The sequence below is a fragment of the Solanum pennellii genome, chromosome 3 (genome assembly GCF_001406875.1).
Source record: "Solanum pennellii chromosome 3, SPENNV200".
NCBI classification, from domain to species: domain Eukaryota; kingdom Viridiplantae; phylum Streptophyta; class Magnoliopsida; order Solanales; family Solanaceae; genus Solanum; species Solanum pennellii.
In genome coordinates, this window is record NC_028639.1 from 70922327 (window position 1) to 70941900 (window position 19574).

Genomic DNA, 19574 nt, shown 5'->3' on the forward strand with positions numbered 1-19574 from the left:
ATATTGCTCTTAATATAATGAGAGTTGTGAACACCTAATTTTTTACCAAAATATAAAGATTTAACACCATTTAAAAAAAAAAGGTTATATTTAAAATAAATAAAAAAATAAATTGTGTAAATTACTTTAATAATAAAAATTATGAATTTATGGTATTTGTTTTAAATCTTCAACTTTTAATTAGTTTAAAAATAATGGTAGAAGAAGAAAGGGAGTCCAAAATATTCAAATTACCTTCCCCTTATCCTAATTATTCCCAACTTCCTAACTTATTTCACTAAAAAATCTCATCCCATTTATTATTTTTATTTTTATTTTTTCTCTATCTCTCTCTTTGACTTTTTTTTTTATATTTTTTTATTATTTTATTTAGTTAATTTTCTATTATTATTATTTATTTATTTATATCTTTAACCCAACCCCAATTCACTCAACAATATTTCAAACTAAATCCTAATCCCACTCTATTACGTTCCTTTTAGCACCAGACTCTCAGCCAAAAAAATTATTAAAAAACACGTTCAGTTGAGAAGAAAAAATACAGAGAGATGTAAAAAGAGAGAGAGGGGACAGAGGATACATAGAGAAATACAGATACAGAGAGATATACAGCAAACAAAAAAAAGAAGAAAAGTAAGTTATTCTTTTGGAGAATTAGGTTAGAGTTAGAGTTTTTTATGGTGGTTCTAAATTCGTGGCTCAAATCAGTAGATCGTAGAAGTTATTTTTCGTGATATTCATTTTCGCAGCGAGGTAACTCTAAATTCTCGCATTATTTAAATGTAATGTTGTATGAAAATTTGAATCTAATAATGTTCTTTGAATCATATGTTATTATGTAATATCAATCCGTGATGCATGTTATGATTTTTTTTATTTTTTTTTCTCTCGATCTGAAAAACGGAACAAAAAGAAATGTTTCTTGCTAACAACAATAATATAAAATAAAAGATGTATCATACATTTTTTTTTGCATTATTATTAGTGTCTGTTATTTTTTAGATGCAATTTATATCAAAATTTATTTTGTGATGTTTAATAGCTAATGTTTTTTTTAGCCTAGTTTTTCACTAAAAAATAAAACAAAATTTATAAACTTGTTAGATTGGGATGTAAACTAAAATTTTTAATTGATTAGTAATTTAAAAACTTATGTGTAATACGTTTCAATTTTTTATTTTTTTTACACATTATTTGGATTAAAAATTATCGTTAGAATAAGTATATAAGATAATTATCTAATTCGAATTATTAAAGTTTATCATTGAGAGAATATATAAATATTATTTAGAGTCATAACTAAAATTAAAAAATAATGGGAAAGAGTAATTAAAAAAATGAAAGAAAAACCATAAGAATAAAAAAGGAAGAAGAAGAAAGCATAAAAAAAACAACATAATTTTTTTTAAAAAAAACAGAAACAGAAAAAATAAAAAATAAAAAAAAAAGAAAACGTGAAAAATCAAAAAAAAAAAATAAGAAGAGGAAAGTAGAATGAAAATAAAAATAAAAAATATAAAAATAATAAAACAAAAAGTAGAAATAATTAAAAAAAGAAGATTTAAAATAAACTTTCTCAAAGTAAAACAAATATTATAAAAAAAAAACTCTAAGAAAAGACAAACAGAATGTTGTTAAAAAAAAGTAAAAAGGATAACTAAAAACGTGCAAAAGGAAAAATGAAAAAAAAAATTAAAATCAGAATTTTTTTAAAAAAAAACAGAAACAGAAAATTAAAAAAAAAAAGCGAAAAAAGAAAAACGTGATAAAATGAAGAATCGAAAAAATGAGAAGAGAAAAGTGGAATAAAAAAAATTATAAAAAAAATATAATTATTAAAGAAAAGGGTAAAAATAAATAATAAAAAAAAAGAACGTAAAAAAAGAAGATTTAAAATAAACTTTCACAAAGTAAAACAAATATTAAAAAAAAAAAAAACTCTAAGAAAAGACAAACAGAATGTTGTTAAAAAAAACAAAAATAAAAAGGGTAACTAAAAACGTGCAAAAGGAAAAAATAAAATAAAAAATTAAAATAAAAGAAAAACTTTTTTTAAAAAAAGAAATTGTTTAAATCTCGTTAGATTTTTTTTTGCTAGATTTAATTATAAATTTCATAAAATTTATCTCTTATTTTTAATCTAATTTTTTTTCTTAAAAAATACAATTCTAAATTAACTTGAACTCTAAAAATCTTTTCTCTACACAAATTCTAATTCCTAACTATTAAACACCTATATAAATTCTACACATAATAACATTAAATATATATATATATATATATATACAAAAAAAATGTAATAAATAAATAATAATAATAATAATAAAATAAATACTAAATAATAAATAAATAAATATGAGTGTTTCAAATTTTGAATGGACACAAATCGAAAATAATAAAATAATTTTAATTAGATTTAAAATAAATAAGACGATTTTTAAAAGGTTTAAAATAAATGAGAGAATAAAGTAAAAAAACATTTTTATTATTAAGTTAAATAATGTAATATTCAAAATTAAGTCTAGTCATATCAAAGTTAATGAAGCGACCGTGCTAGAACCACGGGACTCGAGGGGTGCCTAACACCTTCCCCTCGGTCAACAGAATTCCTTACCCGGATTTCTAGTTCGCAGACCAATAAAAATAGAGTCAAATTTCCTTTTAATTAGGGATTTAAATAAGGTGACTTGGAACACCAAAACTCAATTCCAAGTGGCGACTCTAAATAATAATTATCCCTTTTTAAAACGTCACTTTAATTGGAAAAACTTTTTTTCTTTCAAACAATAAAAATCAAAAATATTGAGAGGAAAAAAAGAGGCGTGACAAGAGTTAGAACACTTCTTTTCCAAATTCAAACGATTGCTATGCTATAATTTTTATTTTACTATTATTTTTTCACGTATGTTAATAGTTAATGAGAGCCAAGAGGTCACATAAAGTTGACACTACTTAAACTAAGTTTCGTTTATTTTAGATATCTTATATCATGTCTCCTTATGTTAATTTAACACTTTCTGCTGAGATAGCATAGCAAGTGTGATACACTCATTGGATGAGCGTGTGAGAGCCTCATTTTATTATTTTTTTTCTTTTTTCCTATATTTTGGCTATCATTTTTCAAGGTTAAACTCGTTCCATGGTGAAATAAATTTGAGATGCCACAAACAAAAAGTGAATTCTAGCGTCCATAAATTTTAAGCTTAAATACTTCCACTTATTTTGTTGTCATTCTTCCTCCTCAAGATAATTTGAGAACAATCAACATAAATTTCAAGAAGAAAAAACACACTCAGAAATGAAAGGAAATCATATTTTCAATTATGAAATCCTACCTTTACAATAAACAATTTTAGTGTTTCAATCCATTTGTATGCCTTCTTACATCATAATCACGAAAAAAAGTTCAAATCAAATAGATAAACTATATAATTTTTAGTAGAAAGATTAGAACTCCATATTTATGTACTAAAGCAACAATTGTTGAATTGTATTGACCAAAAAATACAGCAAAAAGGAAAAAATTAACAATACCCTCGAAAAAAATCAAGCAAATGCATTACCAAATTCACCAAATCAAGCATTCAAATATCAACCGATTAGAATAAAGAAGTTTTTATCTCACAACATTCACAAAATGACAGAAACAAACAAACTAAAAAAAGCTTCATCTTTTGACACAATTGGGTGAAGGAGGGGCGGGGGTGAGGTAGTATAGAAGACAATTTGGGGTGGAGGAGTGCATATAATTTTTTTTTATTAAAAATATTTTTCTTTTAATTATTTGGTTAAAGAAATTTCATATGTCAATGAGTTATTGGTAGTTTTTTTCCTACTCAAAATTCATCTTTTAATAATTAATTTTTCTATATATTGCCACATGTTTTTATTTAATTTGTCATATTGACACATCATCGGTGAGTATTACATAAATCTAATAAATTTGGCAGATTGTAGAAAAAGTGTCAAAATGACATAGTTGTGCATAATATAAAGTGTATAAATGAATAAAACTTAGCTAAATTGTCTAAGTGAAAAATTTATGTCAAGTTTAGGTGATCTGATGGGTTCTCTCTAATATTTTTTTATATGTTCTTTGACAATTTCTACCTCTGAGATAATTTGTTAAAATTAAACTAGACTCAAAGTTTATTTAAGCCGGGCACGATCACACCAAAATTGAATGATGAAGCATCTCACATCGATAATTAATGAATCATGGGTTCACGACTTGAACTATTAATGTATTTGCTAGTAATAAATTTAATTAGTACTAGTATCAATGATTGTATTTTACCTTATGGGTTATGCATTATTATTATTATTATATATAATTTCACGGCTGCTATACATTTTTACAACAACTTTACACTAAAAACATGGGGAAAACGAGCTTAAACTCATTTTGCTGGGTCAATGCCTTCATTCCATCTTTCGTTTTCTAAATTTGGTGAAATTCCACTTTCTATAAACAACATTTAATTCTATAAATTAAAACTCCATTTGTCTTAACTCCACCATTCATTAAATTAACCAATATTAACCTGTTATTTCTTTGTTCAGAAAACAGAGAACTTAAACCATGTCCTCTTATCCACCCCGCGCTATGGCCTCAAATTTCGATGAGGATCGATGGATTATTCAAATCCGTCGAACACTTGATGAAGAACTCGAAGAATTCAGTGAAATCCCAGTCTGCATTTTTAACGTCCCCAAACCCCTAATGGTTTCGGACCCCGATTCTTACATGCCCCAAGAAGTTGCATTAGGTCCTTACCATTATTGGCGTCCAGAACTATACGAAATGGAGAGGTATCGTTAAATTGTATGATAACTTGTTAGAGTACGTTTGTTATGATATCATATTGAATTGTGTGACACTTTAATTAGGTATAAACTTGGCGCTGCAAAGAGAACTCAGAAACAACTCCAAAACATCAAATTTCAACATCTTGTTGAGCAGTTGATAAAATTGGAGTTCAGAATTCGCTCATGTTACCATAAGTACTTGAATTTCAATGGCGAAACGTTAGCCTGGATGATGGCTGTTGATGCCTCTTTTCTACTCGAGTTCCTTCGAGTTTATGCTGTTAAAGAAGGTATGGTTCTAACACGAGCAATTTCTTCCTCTACGATGTCACATTTAGCTGATGTTGCTGGGAGAAAATCATCACATAATGCTCTTCTTAGAGATCTAGCAATGCTGGAAAATCAAATCCCACTATTTGTTTTAAGGAAAATCTTAGAACTTCAATTCACATCTTTAGATCTGGCAGACAATATGCTAATGTCTATGCTAGTAGGTATTTGCAAACAACTTTCCCCTTTCAAAATGGAGGAAAAAATCAGAGAAGTTCAAGTCACAGAATCCGCTCATTTGTTGGACTTTTTGTACCAAATGATCGTGCCTAAATTGGAATTACGAGCTTCTGATACAACAGAAGATCGCGATGATCAGGACCAAATTGATACCGATCAATGTCAAAATAATTCCTTTGGAAAATCAAGTCATGTTAAACAATTTGTAAGCGAAGTTTGGAAGATACTTGTTAAAGTAAACAGAGGACCTGTATGTCTTGTTAAAAGATTAGTACTTTCGAAACCTATGAAAGTCATGTTCAAGTTACCATGGACACTTCTATCAAATATTCCAGGACTAAAACTATTAATTTTGCCAATGAAATACCTATGTTTCTCACAAGAAAAAGCGGAAGAGAATCCTGAAAATGAAAACGAAAACGAATGTAATTCACCTTTAGTGGAGGAAATAGCTATTCCTTCAGTACGTGAACTTTTAAAAGCAGGGGTAAATTTTGCAGCCACAAATGGAGGAATCACAAGCATAAGTTTCGACTTTAAAAACATGACATTTTATTTACCTACAATCAACGTAGATATCAACACGGAGGTAATTTTAAGAAATTTAGTAGCTTATGAGGCGTGTAACGCGTCAGGGCCACTGGTTTTTACTCGTTACACAGAGTTAATGAATGGGATTATTGATACGGAAGAGGATGTAGCATTGCTTAGAGGAAGAGGGATTGTGTTGAACCGTTTGAAGAGTGATGATCAAGTTTCGAATTTGTGGAATTCGATGAGTAAATCAGTGAAGTTAACAAAAGTTGAGTTGTTGGATAAAGTGATTGAGGATGTCAACAAGTTTTATAATGGAAGATGGAGGGTGAAAATTGGGAAATACATGAAGCATTATGTGTTTGAATCATGGCAGTTCCTCACATTCTTGGCTGCGATTATGTTGTTGATGTTGATGACTTTGCAAGCATTTTGTTCAGTTTATAGCTGTGCTCGTGTACTCCGTATTCAAAGCACTAGTTAGTAACAAACAACAATATATTCAGTGTAATCTCACAAATCACTTTTAGGCTGATCCTACCCTTACCTTCGTGAGATAGATATGTAGTTTTCCTATCTTTGTATCTTTAAATAGTAACATTTATAAGAAGCTTTTAACTATAGTTATGCATATTTCAAATCATATTTTATCGATTTCATATTAGTTAATTATTATATTAAAAATAATTGTTTATATTGTTGTCCACCTTACTAACTCAAGAAAATATTAGTTAATTTTTTTCTATATTATTCTTACGATTAATTTTCATTTGAAAGTGTGTAAATTTGTTTGCGAAATTCTCAAGAGGTGAATTAATAAAATTAGATTCTTAGTTAATGATTTTTAAAGCATCATACAAAATAAAGAGTGATCAATTAATATGGAACTAAGAAAGTGACGTACAATAATATCTTGGTCCATTTATAAATACCTAATATTTTTTATCTTTAATCCTAATAGTTAATCAACTTCATGAATCGTCATGCTAAATCCTTTGAATACTTAAAATTATTATGTCAAGTCTACAGATTGAGGCTTAACCTTGTGCCTTGACTCGAGGAGATCAAGACAGGATAGAATAATTTTTCTGAATATTGACTTTTTTTTAATTATAATTTCATTTTTTAATGTAAAACTTGATTAAACATCGATAAAACATATGATATTTATCATATCATAACATCTTTTAATATTTTATAATCGGAAAATTGAACTTTCAGTAATAAAATAAATTAAAAAATGAAGGTTATTAGAACTTTCTAAATCATAGTAGCAAAATTAATAGTGGTAATATATTATTTTGGTCGCAAATAAAGTTTGTCCACTGCATTAATGAAATATTGTCAACTCTAGCCGAAAGTCTCATATGAACTTCACAATTAATTGTCCTCTCAACTACAAACTCAGGGTTCATTTTCCACAAGTTCATTATTTCAAAATAAATTTTAATTCTAAATTTATTATTTTAAAATATAAAAATAATTATTTTTGTCATATTTTATTTTAGCATTAATTATTTATGTTTTAAATTATTTCTTAAAGATTTTATATTAAAAATATGAAAATAAAAATAAATAGAAAATAATACACTAAAGAAATCAAATAATCTCATTTTTTCCTTTTCGAAAAAAATATATTTTTCGTAAATTAATTATATATTACAAGCATCTAAGAATAATCTCCTTTCCGTAGACAAAATTCCAAATACATGATACACCATGTGATACATTACATGCATTTAAATTATTCAAATAAATAGATTATATTAGAATATCTTATTTATTAAATTGATTATTATTATTATTTTGGGTCAAATTTTGACCCAACTAACACAACATCTTACGTTGTCCTTCCAATGTAAATGTCACAATTACTAAAAACTTCAGAGACCAGTCTTTTTAACAATTTCGAATTAGTCATTAAATTAGAAAATATATACTTTGAAGTTTTATGACAATTTATTTGTCTTCGATTGTGGCGGCAGAAAGGAAAATATCCAACAAGCCTTTTCATTTTGCTATATATTACCTAATTTATTTATTTAGATGGTAGTGTGGCTTTTCTAGGGGTTGTTACAAAGTCTATATTGATAAATACATTTCAAAAATATATACGGTGTACATGAATAATAAATATATTAAATGTGTTAAAATTTAATTTAAAAATATTTCAAAACATAAAATAAATATCTTCAGCAAATCCAATTTTACAGTAATTTCAAACGAATCAACAAACTCCTTCGATCTTTGAGCAAATAAGTATCATTAAAAATATCGTTATACTTCTACGTTAGAAAAAGTATTATTACTATATAGACACATTTTTCATGTTCTTGCTTAAACCTTAGAAAGAAACAAGTTTCTTTCATTTTCTTCTAGAAACTTTTTGGATTCTAACTAAACATGATACAATAGGAACCAGATATTAGGGGTTTCCATTATGAATAATTGAAAATACGTATGATTTGAAAATCTGATTTAAATTATTCGTGTCGTTACAAATTATATATGAATCATTCTAATAGAAATTAGAAATTAAACTCCTCTATTTATGTGTAAAATTTCTAATAAAATACTTATATTATATATTTAATCCTTCATACTAATAATATAGATACTAATTAATAAATTAAATTATTTTCTATAATATATCCTCGGGGGCGAATTTATAAGTGAAAATTAGGAGACAAAAAATTTATTACATATTTTATGTATATATATTCTTCTAGATATAATTAGTTATTAACATTTACGCAATACCAATACTAAATAATCCCCTTGATTGAAGAAGACTCACCAGGGATTAATTCTACTAAACTACTTTTCCCCCATCTTTTAGATTTGTCACCATATAAACTAGCATTCTTCTACTTACATTTTTTATTATGATAATTATAGAATATATTATTTAAACCTACATATATCCACCAAACCAACGTGTTACGATAGTAATAAATATTCTTTTAGTTTTAATCAGAAATCTTGTGTTTAAAGCCTTTTAAAATAAAATTACTTTTATTAGTGAGTATTTTAATTTTCAATATGAAATTCTTTGAAGCGAATAAAGACCTAAACAACTTGAATCTTAGAAATGTACTTTTTCAAATGCGATTCTAGATTATTATATACAATAATGTTGACCATATTGATCAATGATACATAATTTATATTTGACCATAATGTTAGATCTAGTTCAAAGATATCGTCATGCTAAAGACTTTGGTATGCTCAAATTATACTAGTCTATAAAATTATATATTGGACTCGTTATTCAAACAGTTCGACGCTTAGCTCCTTGTAAGTAGAATTTCAACATTTTGGCAGACAAATGACATTATAATTTTAGAATAGTGACAATTGAAAGGAGTGGCTGGCAATATGCATGACAAATATTTCACAAAAACAAACCACTTGTCATTATTTGAACTCTCTTTATAACACCTATAAATAGTTATTTCGTTCCATGAGAATGCACCAAAAAATATTTTATTTTCTTTCTTTGACCAACACTACTTTTACTTTGAGTTATTTAAAAGGCTCTTTATAAAAATTGACTAAAAACAGAAAAAAAAAACATGTGATATTTTGGATACCATTAGATAAAGTTTATAAACTTCTCATAGTTATATTTTTTTATGGGTTACAAATAAAGTTGGGCAATTGCATTAATTAAATATTTACTAACTCTATCAATTTGTAGGGACAAAGACTTACAACTGGCTGCTCTTAATATATAGAGTGTCCAATTTCACTTCAATAAAATTCATTTCAATTTCCAAATCAAACACCATGGTGTCCGGCGACTGTACTTCGTTCGGCAGTGCTATTACTCCGATCAGATTGACCGTTACCCACTCCCGGAGTAACATCAAACAGCTGAACCATCACTTACCGGTTTTCTCAGAGATCTCCTCTTCATCGGAGCAAATCGCCGGCAGTGAAGATCTTTTAACTGAAATATTCCTCCGATTACCCCCAAAATCTCTACTTCGTTTCCAGTGTGTATCTAAACACTGGCTTTCCCTTATTTCTAGTGCCCATTTCCGTCGACTCCATACTCGTCGGAATGCTACCTCCTCTGCTTCCACCGTCGGCGTTTTCTTGTGCCGACACCCAAATTATGATTTTCTTGCTCTTAATGATGAACGGATATCTGAAATGGGTCGGATTTACGACCGTTTATCCGATTCGCGTGGTAGTAGAGTTGTGAGTAGTATCAATTCTTGTAATGGGCTTTTATGCGTTGGTTTTAAATCGGATGATGCTAAGACGGACTTTTATATTTATAATCTCACTACCGGTCATCAGAGGTATATTCCGGTGCCGGAGACTATGTTAGTGAAAAGTATGAACTTAGCATTCGACCCCAAGATCTCCGACGATTACTATGTTGTTTGCGTTTGGCTCTCTGTTTCTGAAAACCGACTCCAGTTCTCTGTGTATTCATCTGGATCTGGGATTTGGAGGCACTCGAATGAGCACTGTAATAAAGTGGATTTATGCAGCTATGGTGGGGTTTTCTGGAAAGGATCTGTTCATTGGTTTAGCCAAACAAGCCCCTTTTTGTGCTTGCAAGTTGATAATTGCGTGTTTAAATCAATGCCTAGCACCGATATTCCTGAAGGACAGTGGTACAGAAACATCGAGTATTTCGGAGAATCATGTGGTCGTTTACATCTTATTGAGATTCATAAGCCACAAGATATACAGTTTGATGTTTTGGAATTGAAGAGTGACTACTCTTGTTGGTTTGTAAAGTATCGAGTGAATCTTGAATTTTTGACCAATTTGTATCCGATTATGGTGAATCAAGAAGTGTATCCTCCTGAAGATTATAACTTTCCATATGCATTCAGTACCCTCTGTTTTCTAACAGATGAAGAAAACAGAGCAAGGGTATTGATATCACTTCCGGGGAAGATTGTTGTGTTTGATATACATAACGGGATGGTGAAAGAGTTAGCTGATATACAGCCTCATTCTTTCAGAAATTTCATTGGTGGTGCTCGGTATGATTGTTTTGATGCCTATAAACATGTTGAAACACTCGCTTTTGTTTGAGTTTCTTGTAATTTTTTTTTCTTTCTAGTGTTCAATAAAACGATTTACGTCTTGCAATTCTCGTGTGCTCTGTTTTCTGATATACTCAATTAATGGAGTTTGAGTATGCTGAATGTCTCGCTCTTAAAAAGCTCGGATAATTCTCTTTTCTTTGAGCTAAGATTTTAAAGTGTCACTTAGATTGAAGATCTAATTTCATGATGCGTCAAATTAATTATTTGATTGTTGTGACAATTAACATTTCAATTTGAAATAATCAATTTATTAGGTCTTTTTTAAATTTATAAAAAAATGTATCAGCTACGTATGAAATAAAATAAAATTGCAAACAATTATTTTTCTAAAAAATAAATGATTGTATGATCAAAGATCTCATTTCCTTCTAGAACGAATTCTCATTTCACGTGAAAGTGAAACACGGAGACGTGTGACCATGGGGCCACCAATTCTTGTTTCTGGTCCACTTTTGGGACACGATTCTGAAATGAATGGCCACAAAAATTATTCTAAAATATACTATTTCCGTCTAAGTAATATTTTTTTCATTAAATAAATTTAATTTTAATAGTAAATTTTTCTTTTAATATTTTGATTTATTAATCTATTCAAGAAAAGTCAAAAATTAGCAAATTTATAGGTGCAAATAGAACATTTTTAAATAATTTCTAATACGTTAAAAAGACATTTTTAAGCCTTTTTTCCTATAAAAAAGTATAAAGAAGTATTGTCCTATCAAAGTTACTTGCACTAACTAGTACCTACTAACCATATCAATTATTGATTCATGAATTAATGGTTCTTCTGACTCCATATTCATAGGATTTAACGTGAAATTACGAGGAAATACATAATTATTCCATTGAATCTATTTTTTTTAAGTAGATATTTTAAATTTGCAGGGATTCTATTATCCTACAAAATAATTCAAATTCACAATAAATACACCAGTTTGATCTATTTTTACAGTAATTGTAATTTCACACTAAGAAAGCGCGTGAAAGAGTAAACTTACAGCCCCAAACCAATGAAAAACTTACATATGACATTGTTAAACCAAAGTGAAAAGAGATCCATGTTTCTTCTTCCCCAAATCACCATTAATGGCTGTTGTGATCTTTTCTCAACAGCAAGAGTTGGTTCTTTACTACGCAAAGAAAATTTCTTTACTATATTCTCTATCATCAAGTTCTAGCAATCTATCTTAAGGCCTTTTATAAGAAAAATTTACTTAACAACGACATAATACATGGTTAATTTTGCACTTAATTACCTTTCAACAAATAAATTTTAAACCGTTTACGTTTACATAGTTTTTCAAGAACAAAAGTATCAAAGAATCTACTCGTAAAAATTCAAAATGTGAAATTCACTTATAAAACTCAAATCTAGTCTTGATTTCGAAATACCCACAAGCTAAAAAAATTAAACTAATTTTTGGGAGAAAATTTGAAATCAAGCACTAAACTAAAAAATAGCACACAAAACTAACATAGATATATTTACAAGGAAAATCAAAAAAAATAATCTTTTGAAGTGAAGTAAAGGAAAAGAAATTGGAAAGGATGAACATAATTCTTTCTTAAAAAAATTTATGGATTAAAATGTGAGTGGATCAGGGTTTTACCCGACCCGCTATTAAACAAGTAAAAAAATAAAAAAATATTATTTTATTTTGGGGGTGAACACACACACATATTATGAGAGTGCGAATATTGTAAAAAATTATATATTTAAAATTATTGAAAATAATTGAATGAGATAATAGAATATCGGCAAACTTTAGATGTCTACTTCAGAAAAGGGTACAAATTTGATAGCGTTATTATGTATTTCCTCTAAAATTACAACGGTATACAAAACAAACAAAAAAATTAAATACTCTCCTCATATTTAATTTATTTGTTGATTTTCATTTTGATATGAAATTTTAATAAATATATAATAGAGAACTGTAATTTTTTTAAATATAAATTTGAATATATTATATGAAATTAAAAAATATTACACATTTTTGTAAAAAAAAAAAAAGTGAAACATGGAGAAATGTGCCATCAGTCAATCTTGAAATGAATTGGCACAAAGAGTAATACTAATTAATTAAAATTGTCCTATTATATGCTTTTAATTTCAATCTACTTGCACTAGCTGTTGTTAACCAATTCATTCATTTCATGGATAAATTGATCTTCTGACCCCACATTCATAGGAGTAACAAAAAATATACAAATATACACAAAATAAAATATTTAACTTTCCTCGTTTTAATTTGTTGGTTCATTTGATTTGATATAAAAAAATTATTAAAACAAATTTAATAAAGAGAATATAAATTATTCTCGTCAGTTATTACATCAGACGAAAAATTTTAATATATGAGAGACACACCTATTGTCAGTTGTGTGAAACTTTCTTTTACTGTCAACTGTAAAAATGGAATCCGTGTCTTACTATTTTATTCTCTTTTATTTTTATTACTTTTCTCATTCATTTAAAACTTTTTCTTTACTTTCTTTTTTTCTCCTTTTTCTTTACTTTCCCCTCCTCTATACGTTATAAAAAAAACTCAGACTTACCCAAAATGTCTAATATGTATATTTTATCTGTATAATATTATATATTTAAGGAAAAATTAAAGTGAATGTAACAATAAATTTTCAATCTAATATTTTAATAAAATTGAAGAAAATGAAGGTAGTAAAATTATTATTAAAAAAAATAAAATTTTGTAATATTAATTTCATAAATTGTATATTTTATTAAAGTGAATGTGACGAGAAATTTTTAATGTAATATTTGAATGAAATCGAAGAAATTGAAGATAGTGAAATTATAATTAGAAAAACATAAAAATTTGTATGTTAATTTTATGAATTGAATCTTTTATTTTTCTGTAAATATCTTATAAAACGATGTATAAGCAATATGAGAATTTAGATAATTTGTGAAGATATTTGTTTTTGTGTTTGTTTATAAAAAGATTATACATTGATTTTCTCATCATATTATTCTACTAATTAATGATTCATAAACCACTTTGTTCTCTTCATGTGTTTCTCGTTATAATAATCAAATTGTTTCCATTTATTCGTAATTTAAGTAACATTTTTCTTTTGATTGTTAAGAGTGCATCTTCATGTTCAAAATAACTTATATTAATTAATTTATTATTTTTATTTTAAATCAAACATCATCAAGACATAGTATAATGCAGCTAATTGTTTAACTTTTTGTCAAAAATAAATCGTTGAAACGAATTTAACATAGTAATTATTAAATTCTTAGATAATGCAATCGTTTTTTTAAGATCCTATATATAACTAGATCAATTTTTTTATATTATCATATATTTTTTAAAAGTCGACGAAAATCAAATTGCAAAAAATAAAATAAAATTTATAATGATGAAACATCTGATTTAATTTATTTGACTTCATTTCAATTTATTTTTTTTATAAAAACAAATTATTTAAGTTAATTGAAAAATAGTCCAAATTAAATCACGGCTAATCCTACCAAAATTATTAAATTTCAACTTTTGATAAATAACTATAATTCAAACAAACAAACAAAAATTTCAAAAAGAAACGAAAAAAAACAAGAAAATATGGAAGAGGAGAAAGAGAATAAAAAAACAGAGTCTTTCTTATTTTGGTAATAGGACCGGACCATACACTTGTTAGTTAAAAAAAAATTCATATACCGTTTTAAAATTTTTGTTAATATTTTCACCCTTTTGACTCCGAACTCCAATAAGTTTGTAGCTGATTTCAATTCTTTTTAATGATGCATGAATTCTGTAATATATATAGTGTTCTATGAAATTATTTGCGTTACATCATTTGGAAAAGCAAATCATTATTATGACAAGATATTTAGTTTGTGATTTCATTTTACGAAACGTATGCATTATATTATCTATTTAAAGGGTGGCATTTTCAACAACATCTTTTTCATATTTAATATACAAATCTAAAACCTCATATAAAAAATGGCATCATCAGTCACTACACATGCATATTGATTTATAACCACATTCATGAAGATACACACGTGAAACGTGCAAAATTTAAATTATATATATTTTCTCTTAAGGTCAGATTCACATAAAGTGAAAGAAGATATTTTCAAACTATTATTCTTAAAACAAAATATAGAAAAAAAAGAAGCAAAAAGCAACAGAAATAGGATAGATAATTAGCTTCATTATCGACGGCGTAATAAAAGAATATATACTTATTAAGATAGCACTTAAAACTCGATCTTATCGGTTTAAATGAGAAAATCAAGTCTAATCTCATCATTCTTAAATTTAATAATAATAATAATATATACTTATTTGATTACTCTTAACTTGTACTTATATTATTAAATAAACAAAAAGCACACATCATCGGAACACGTGAAAAGTTAATTATATGTAGACCATCTCCATCTTTGAATAGATAATGAAGAGTAAGCTATTGTGCACAAGGGATTAATTATAAAGTTCTAAGAAAGAATATTTTTGTATCGAACACTATACTGCTATGTCTGTCATATTTAAATCGTGTAAATATTATTCGTTCAGATGAGTTATGCTTTTCGTATAACAAGACGTCAACTTTTAATAAATCGTTTAATAAAGTGTGTAATAATAATGCTAAATAGAGAGAGTTAATAATATTTATATAAATGATGCATGTATTAACCATACATAAATTATTGTTATACATTATTTAGTTTAATGCATTAAAATAACATGTATTGCATAAAAAAATTATTTACAAGTACCATTCACTATAATGGTGAAAAAGATGTAAAGAAATATTTGAGGAACAATTAGATCTTTAATCATACTAATGCCCACATTAAACCTATTGACAATATAAATAGCCAAAATTGACATATAAAAATAATATTCTATGGATCTTGTTTAATTTGTTTGGTATATGCACGATAAATAAACGTTTATTGCTTTTATTAGTTCGATTTTTCAATTAACAAATTACGAAGGATTAACAAACAAATAAAAAATTAACATTATATTGACAATTAAATTATGATTCATTATTTCAATTTAATTAACACATCCATTTTGATCAAAAACAAATAATACTTTTTATTATTTTTATTAATTTGAGTCTTTTAATTCGCTTACATATTACTCAACCGTCCATTTGATACCTCTGGAGTTGGGCTTTCATGAGACTCGTACAAGTCGGGTCAGTCTGCTCTTAACCGAACAGATCACTATTGCCAGCGGATTAATGGGCCACTCAGTTCTTTTAGGCCCGTTAGCAAATATCTTTCGAAAATACTGTTTTAGAATGAAAATAAAATAAGTATTGGAATGAATACGAAATACAAGATTCTGAAGAAAGAAATAAATACGCAGTGAAAAAATACATGAATATAAGTATGTTAATTAAATAACTATAGATTCATTCGGCATATTTATTCGAATGAATGTAAACTAATAATAAAAAATTACAAGTTTCATTATACAAAATACAACATAAAACTATAACGAATACAAATAATACGCATATTAGAATGAATACGAATTAAAAAATGTTAGAAAATTCTGGAAAAAGAAAAGAACAAAAATACATTGTGAGAAAGGCACACATTTGAGTTTTTCTTTTGAAAATGTAACCGATGAGAAAATTGAGTGATATTTTTTTTTTTTATGAAATATTCTCTCTCTTGATTTTCTTTCTTTTGTTGTTAAATCATTATTTTCTTTCAAATTAGATAAATTGAAAAAAAAAACATAAATTAGATATATAACAAATTAAAATATTGACACTTTTAATAAATATTAAAAATATGGCTAAGAAATCCTATTAAATGCTAAAATATTGATATTTAAAAACTTTCCTTTTGAGAAAAATTGGATCTAAATCAAGTTCATAATAGTCACATTTACTTTTGATCAGCAAATATCCAAAATTTAAAAATGAAGTACATAATAATCACATTTACTTTTGATCAGCAAATGTCCTAAATTTAAATTAAGTTTTGTTTATCATTTGAAAGAGAGTTTTGAAGCAATCGTAAAACTAAAGTTGTGGTATAGTTGTGATATTGCTCTACCCTCAACCAAAGTTCTTAAGTTTAATTTTTGGATATGTTTAGTAGTGTCACCTCTAAATGGATTCTTTTGTGCACGATCCGAATTTAATCGAAACTCTAACACAGACATCAAACACTAGGTGGGAAATTCAAAAAGGAAAAAATCTAATTATTAAATAGGCGGGCTTCCATTTGATTTGAGAGTAGTAAAAGTTTAGTTGATGGCCCATTAGGTATTTTAAAAGTTGTTTCCACCCAAAAATCTTTTCTTCTTCTATAGCATGTCATAGGGTCCATTTGTTATGTCTAGACAAAAAATATGTGTTTTTAAGTGGTTAAAATTGCAATTACACTTTATATTCAAAGTTGAGATTTCTACACTATACACAAAAATCCATAAATAAAAACAATTTAGTCTTTATTTGTTATAATTTACGATCAATATACAATAGATAATCAATGAAAAATTACTATTTAATTTGTATGTACATCGGAGATCGATAGCCATAAATAGTTATGACTAAGGCTGATGAAAACATTTTTGCAATTCCATTAGTCAAAACTTTAAGATTTTTTAAAATTGTACTTCTTTAGTTGTGAACAATTATCAAGAGTATGGAAAGAACATTATAATATATGGAATATTTGTTGTTGAATTGCTTCTGAATTTTGGACAAAATGACAAATACTAGTTAGTTAAGAAAAAATGTATTAGAGTAATTATTATAATTAATTGAGCAAGCAAAGCTTTGATTTGAACATTCGGCTTATATTATTTTATTATTAAAAGACAAATAGAGAATAATCAAACATTAGTTACAATATTGTTATTTACTTTAAGGAAGAGCCATTTGTAAATGGTGGGACTAAAATATGTCTTGCTTTGGCATTTATTTATGTCTCTACAATTTTTATTCATTTAAACTTTTAAGATAGGAACAAGTCAATTTCGATTTAAATTAAAAAAAAATGAAATATAGGTTTTTTATTATCAACTTTTGTTGGGCAGAATGACCTAAGATACAATTGTTTTGTCATGGACTTACCTGCTCAGATAATTTTTTAATTGATAAAATAATAAAAAAAACATCCAATTCTAACTGAGTAAAAATAATTTATTTGAATACAGACCATGTTATAAATCTATTATTATTATTATTATTATTATTATTATAGGAGCAAATAAATAGTCATTAATATGGATATATTGAAGTAAAACCTAAAAATGACAACATAACATTACAAAGTTTGAAATTGAGTAGGCCATGTAGCCGTTATCTGTACGACGAACAATCAATAGAATAAGGACCCATTAGGCCAAAATTATGAAATTTGAAAAAAAAATGTTTTTATTGTCAAAGCGAAAAATAATATTTTAAAACTAAAATTATGTTTGACCAAGAATATAATTTGTAGTAATTTTTTTTTATCAACTTAAGTAAAAACATTGGTATGTTTTTTATAAAATTTTTATAGTCAAACATGATATCAGAATACAATTTTCAAAAAATAAAATAAAAATACTCGTACAAGAAAACATATATTTATCATGAATATAATTTGAAGTTATTTCCTTAATTATTATGAGTGAAAAATAAATATTTTATGAAATTGAAAATCTAGATTTTTCCAATATTTTAAAATCAAACGTAATATCAAAATTTAAATCACTACTTGAGTGAAATATATTATATTGATACATATACGTCTTGAGTTTTATAGGTCAACAAATTTTAATAATGACTTTGTTAGTGTACTTAAGCATATCTTCTATTTTTTCCAAAGTTAATTATAAATCTCACTTTAGCTAGACAGTTACTTGTAACCTACTCCAGTTGAATTATTACTCAATTAATTTATTAAAATTCTTCATGTCAATAACATTTGGTTTATGACTAGGAGTTGCATTAGTAAAGTAGATTCTTAAAACAGAAACAAATCATACGTATAAAATAGAGTTTTTATAGTTTGTGTTCAATGAGCTAAAAGAAAATTAATAAGATCTCATACTTAAATCCATTAGCTATAACATATTCGTATAAGTATATTCTAGAGAACAAAATTATTCAAAATAGTTATGGAGCTTTGTGTTGGTAAGAAATATATTTTTCTAATTGTAATTTATGTTATTTTTGATTTAATATATTTTAAGAAAACAATATCCTTTATATTAAAATTAAGGATGATGCTCAAACGGTCAAAAAATTTGACCAAAAATTTAAAAAGTTTATAATATTTTTTTATTTTAAAATAAATTGATTTTTTTTATTTTTAAATAAAAAATATTCCAAGTTAAAGCGTTCAAAAAGATAAAATAACATAATGTGCAATATATTATTTTACCATTCTGGTCAAATTTTTTTGACCAAAAAGATTTTTCCATTTTCAATCACAAGTTTCAATTTTTTATTTTTTTTTTTAAAAACGAAAAACTTATTCCCAATTAATGCTTTTGGGGATTTCTATCTCATGGTCAGTGTTCAATCCCATTATTATTATTATTCTACTAAATTTGAAATTTACCTGGAAACACGTCAAATTGAAATGGAGTGTTTATATATACATAGACAACTGTCGTTTTAAAACAAACCAAAATACCGAATCGA

The 19574-nt window shown here is 26.4% G+C and overlaps 2 protein-coding genes across 2 annotated transcripts; both read left to right on the plus strand.

Annotated features, from left to right (window-relative positions):
- Positions 1-4347: 4347 nt before the first annotated feature.
- LOC107013684 (putative UPF0481 protein At3g02645) lies at positions 4348-6496 on the plus strand. Its single transcript, XM_015213555.2, has 2 exons — positions 4348-4812; positions 4891-6496. Exons 1-2 carry the CDS (start codon positions 4583-4585, stop codon positions 6335-6337), a joined length of 1677 nt encoding a protein of 558 aa, XP_015069041.1. The 5' UTR covers positions 4348-4582; the 3' UTR covers positions 6338-6496.
- A 2888-nt stretch (positions 6497-9384) lies between these two features.
- LOC107012822 (F-box protein At5g07610-like) lies at positions 9385-11027 on the plus strand. The gene has a single exon (XM_015212756.2). It carries the CDS (start codon positions 9643-9645, stop codon positions 10912-10914), a length of 1272 nt encoding a protein of 423 aa, XP_015068242.1. The 5' UTR covers positions 9385-9642; the 3' UTR covers positions 10915-11027.
- Positions 11028-19574: the final 8547 nt, after the last annotated feature.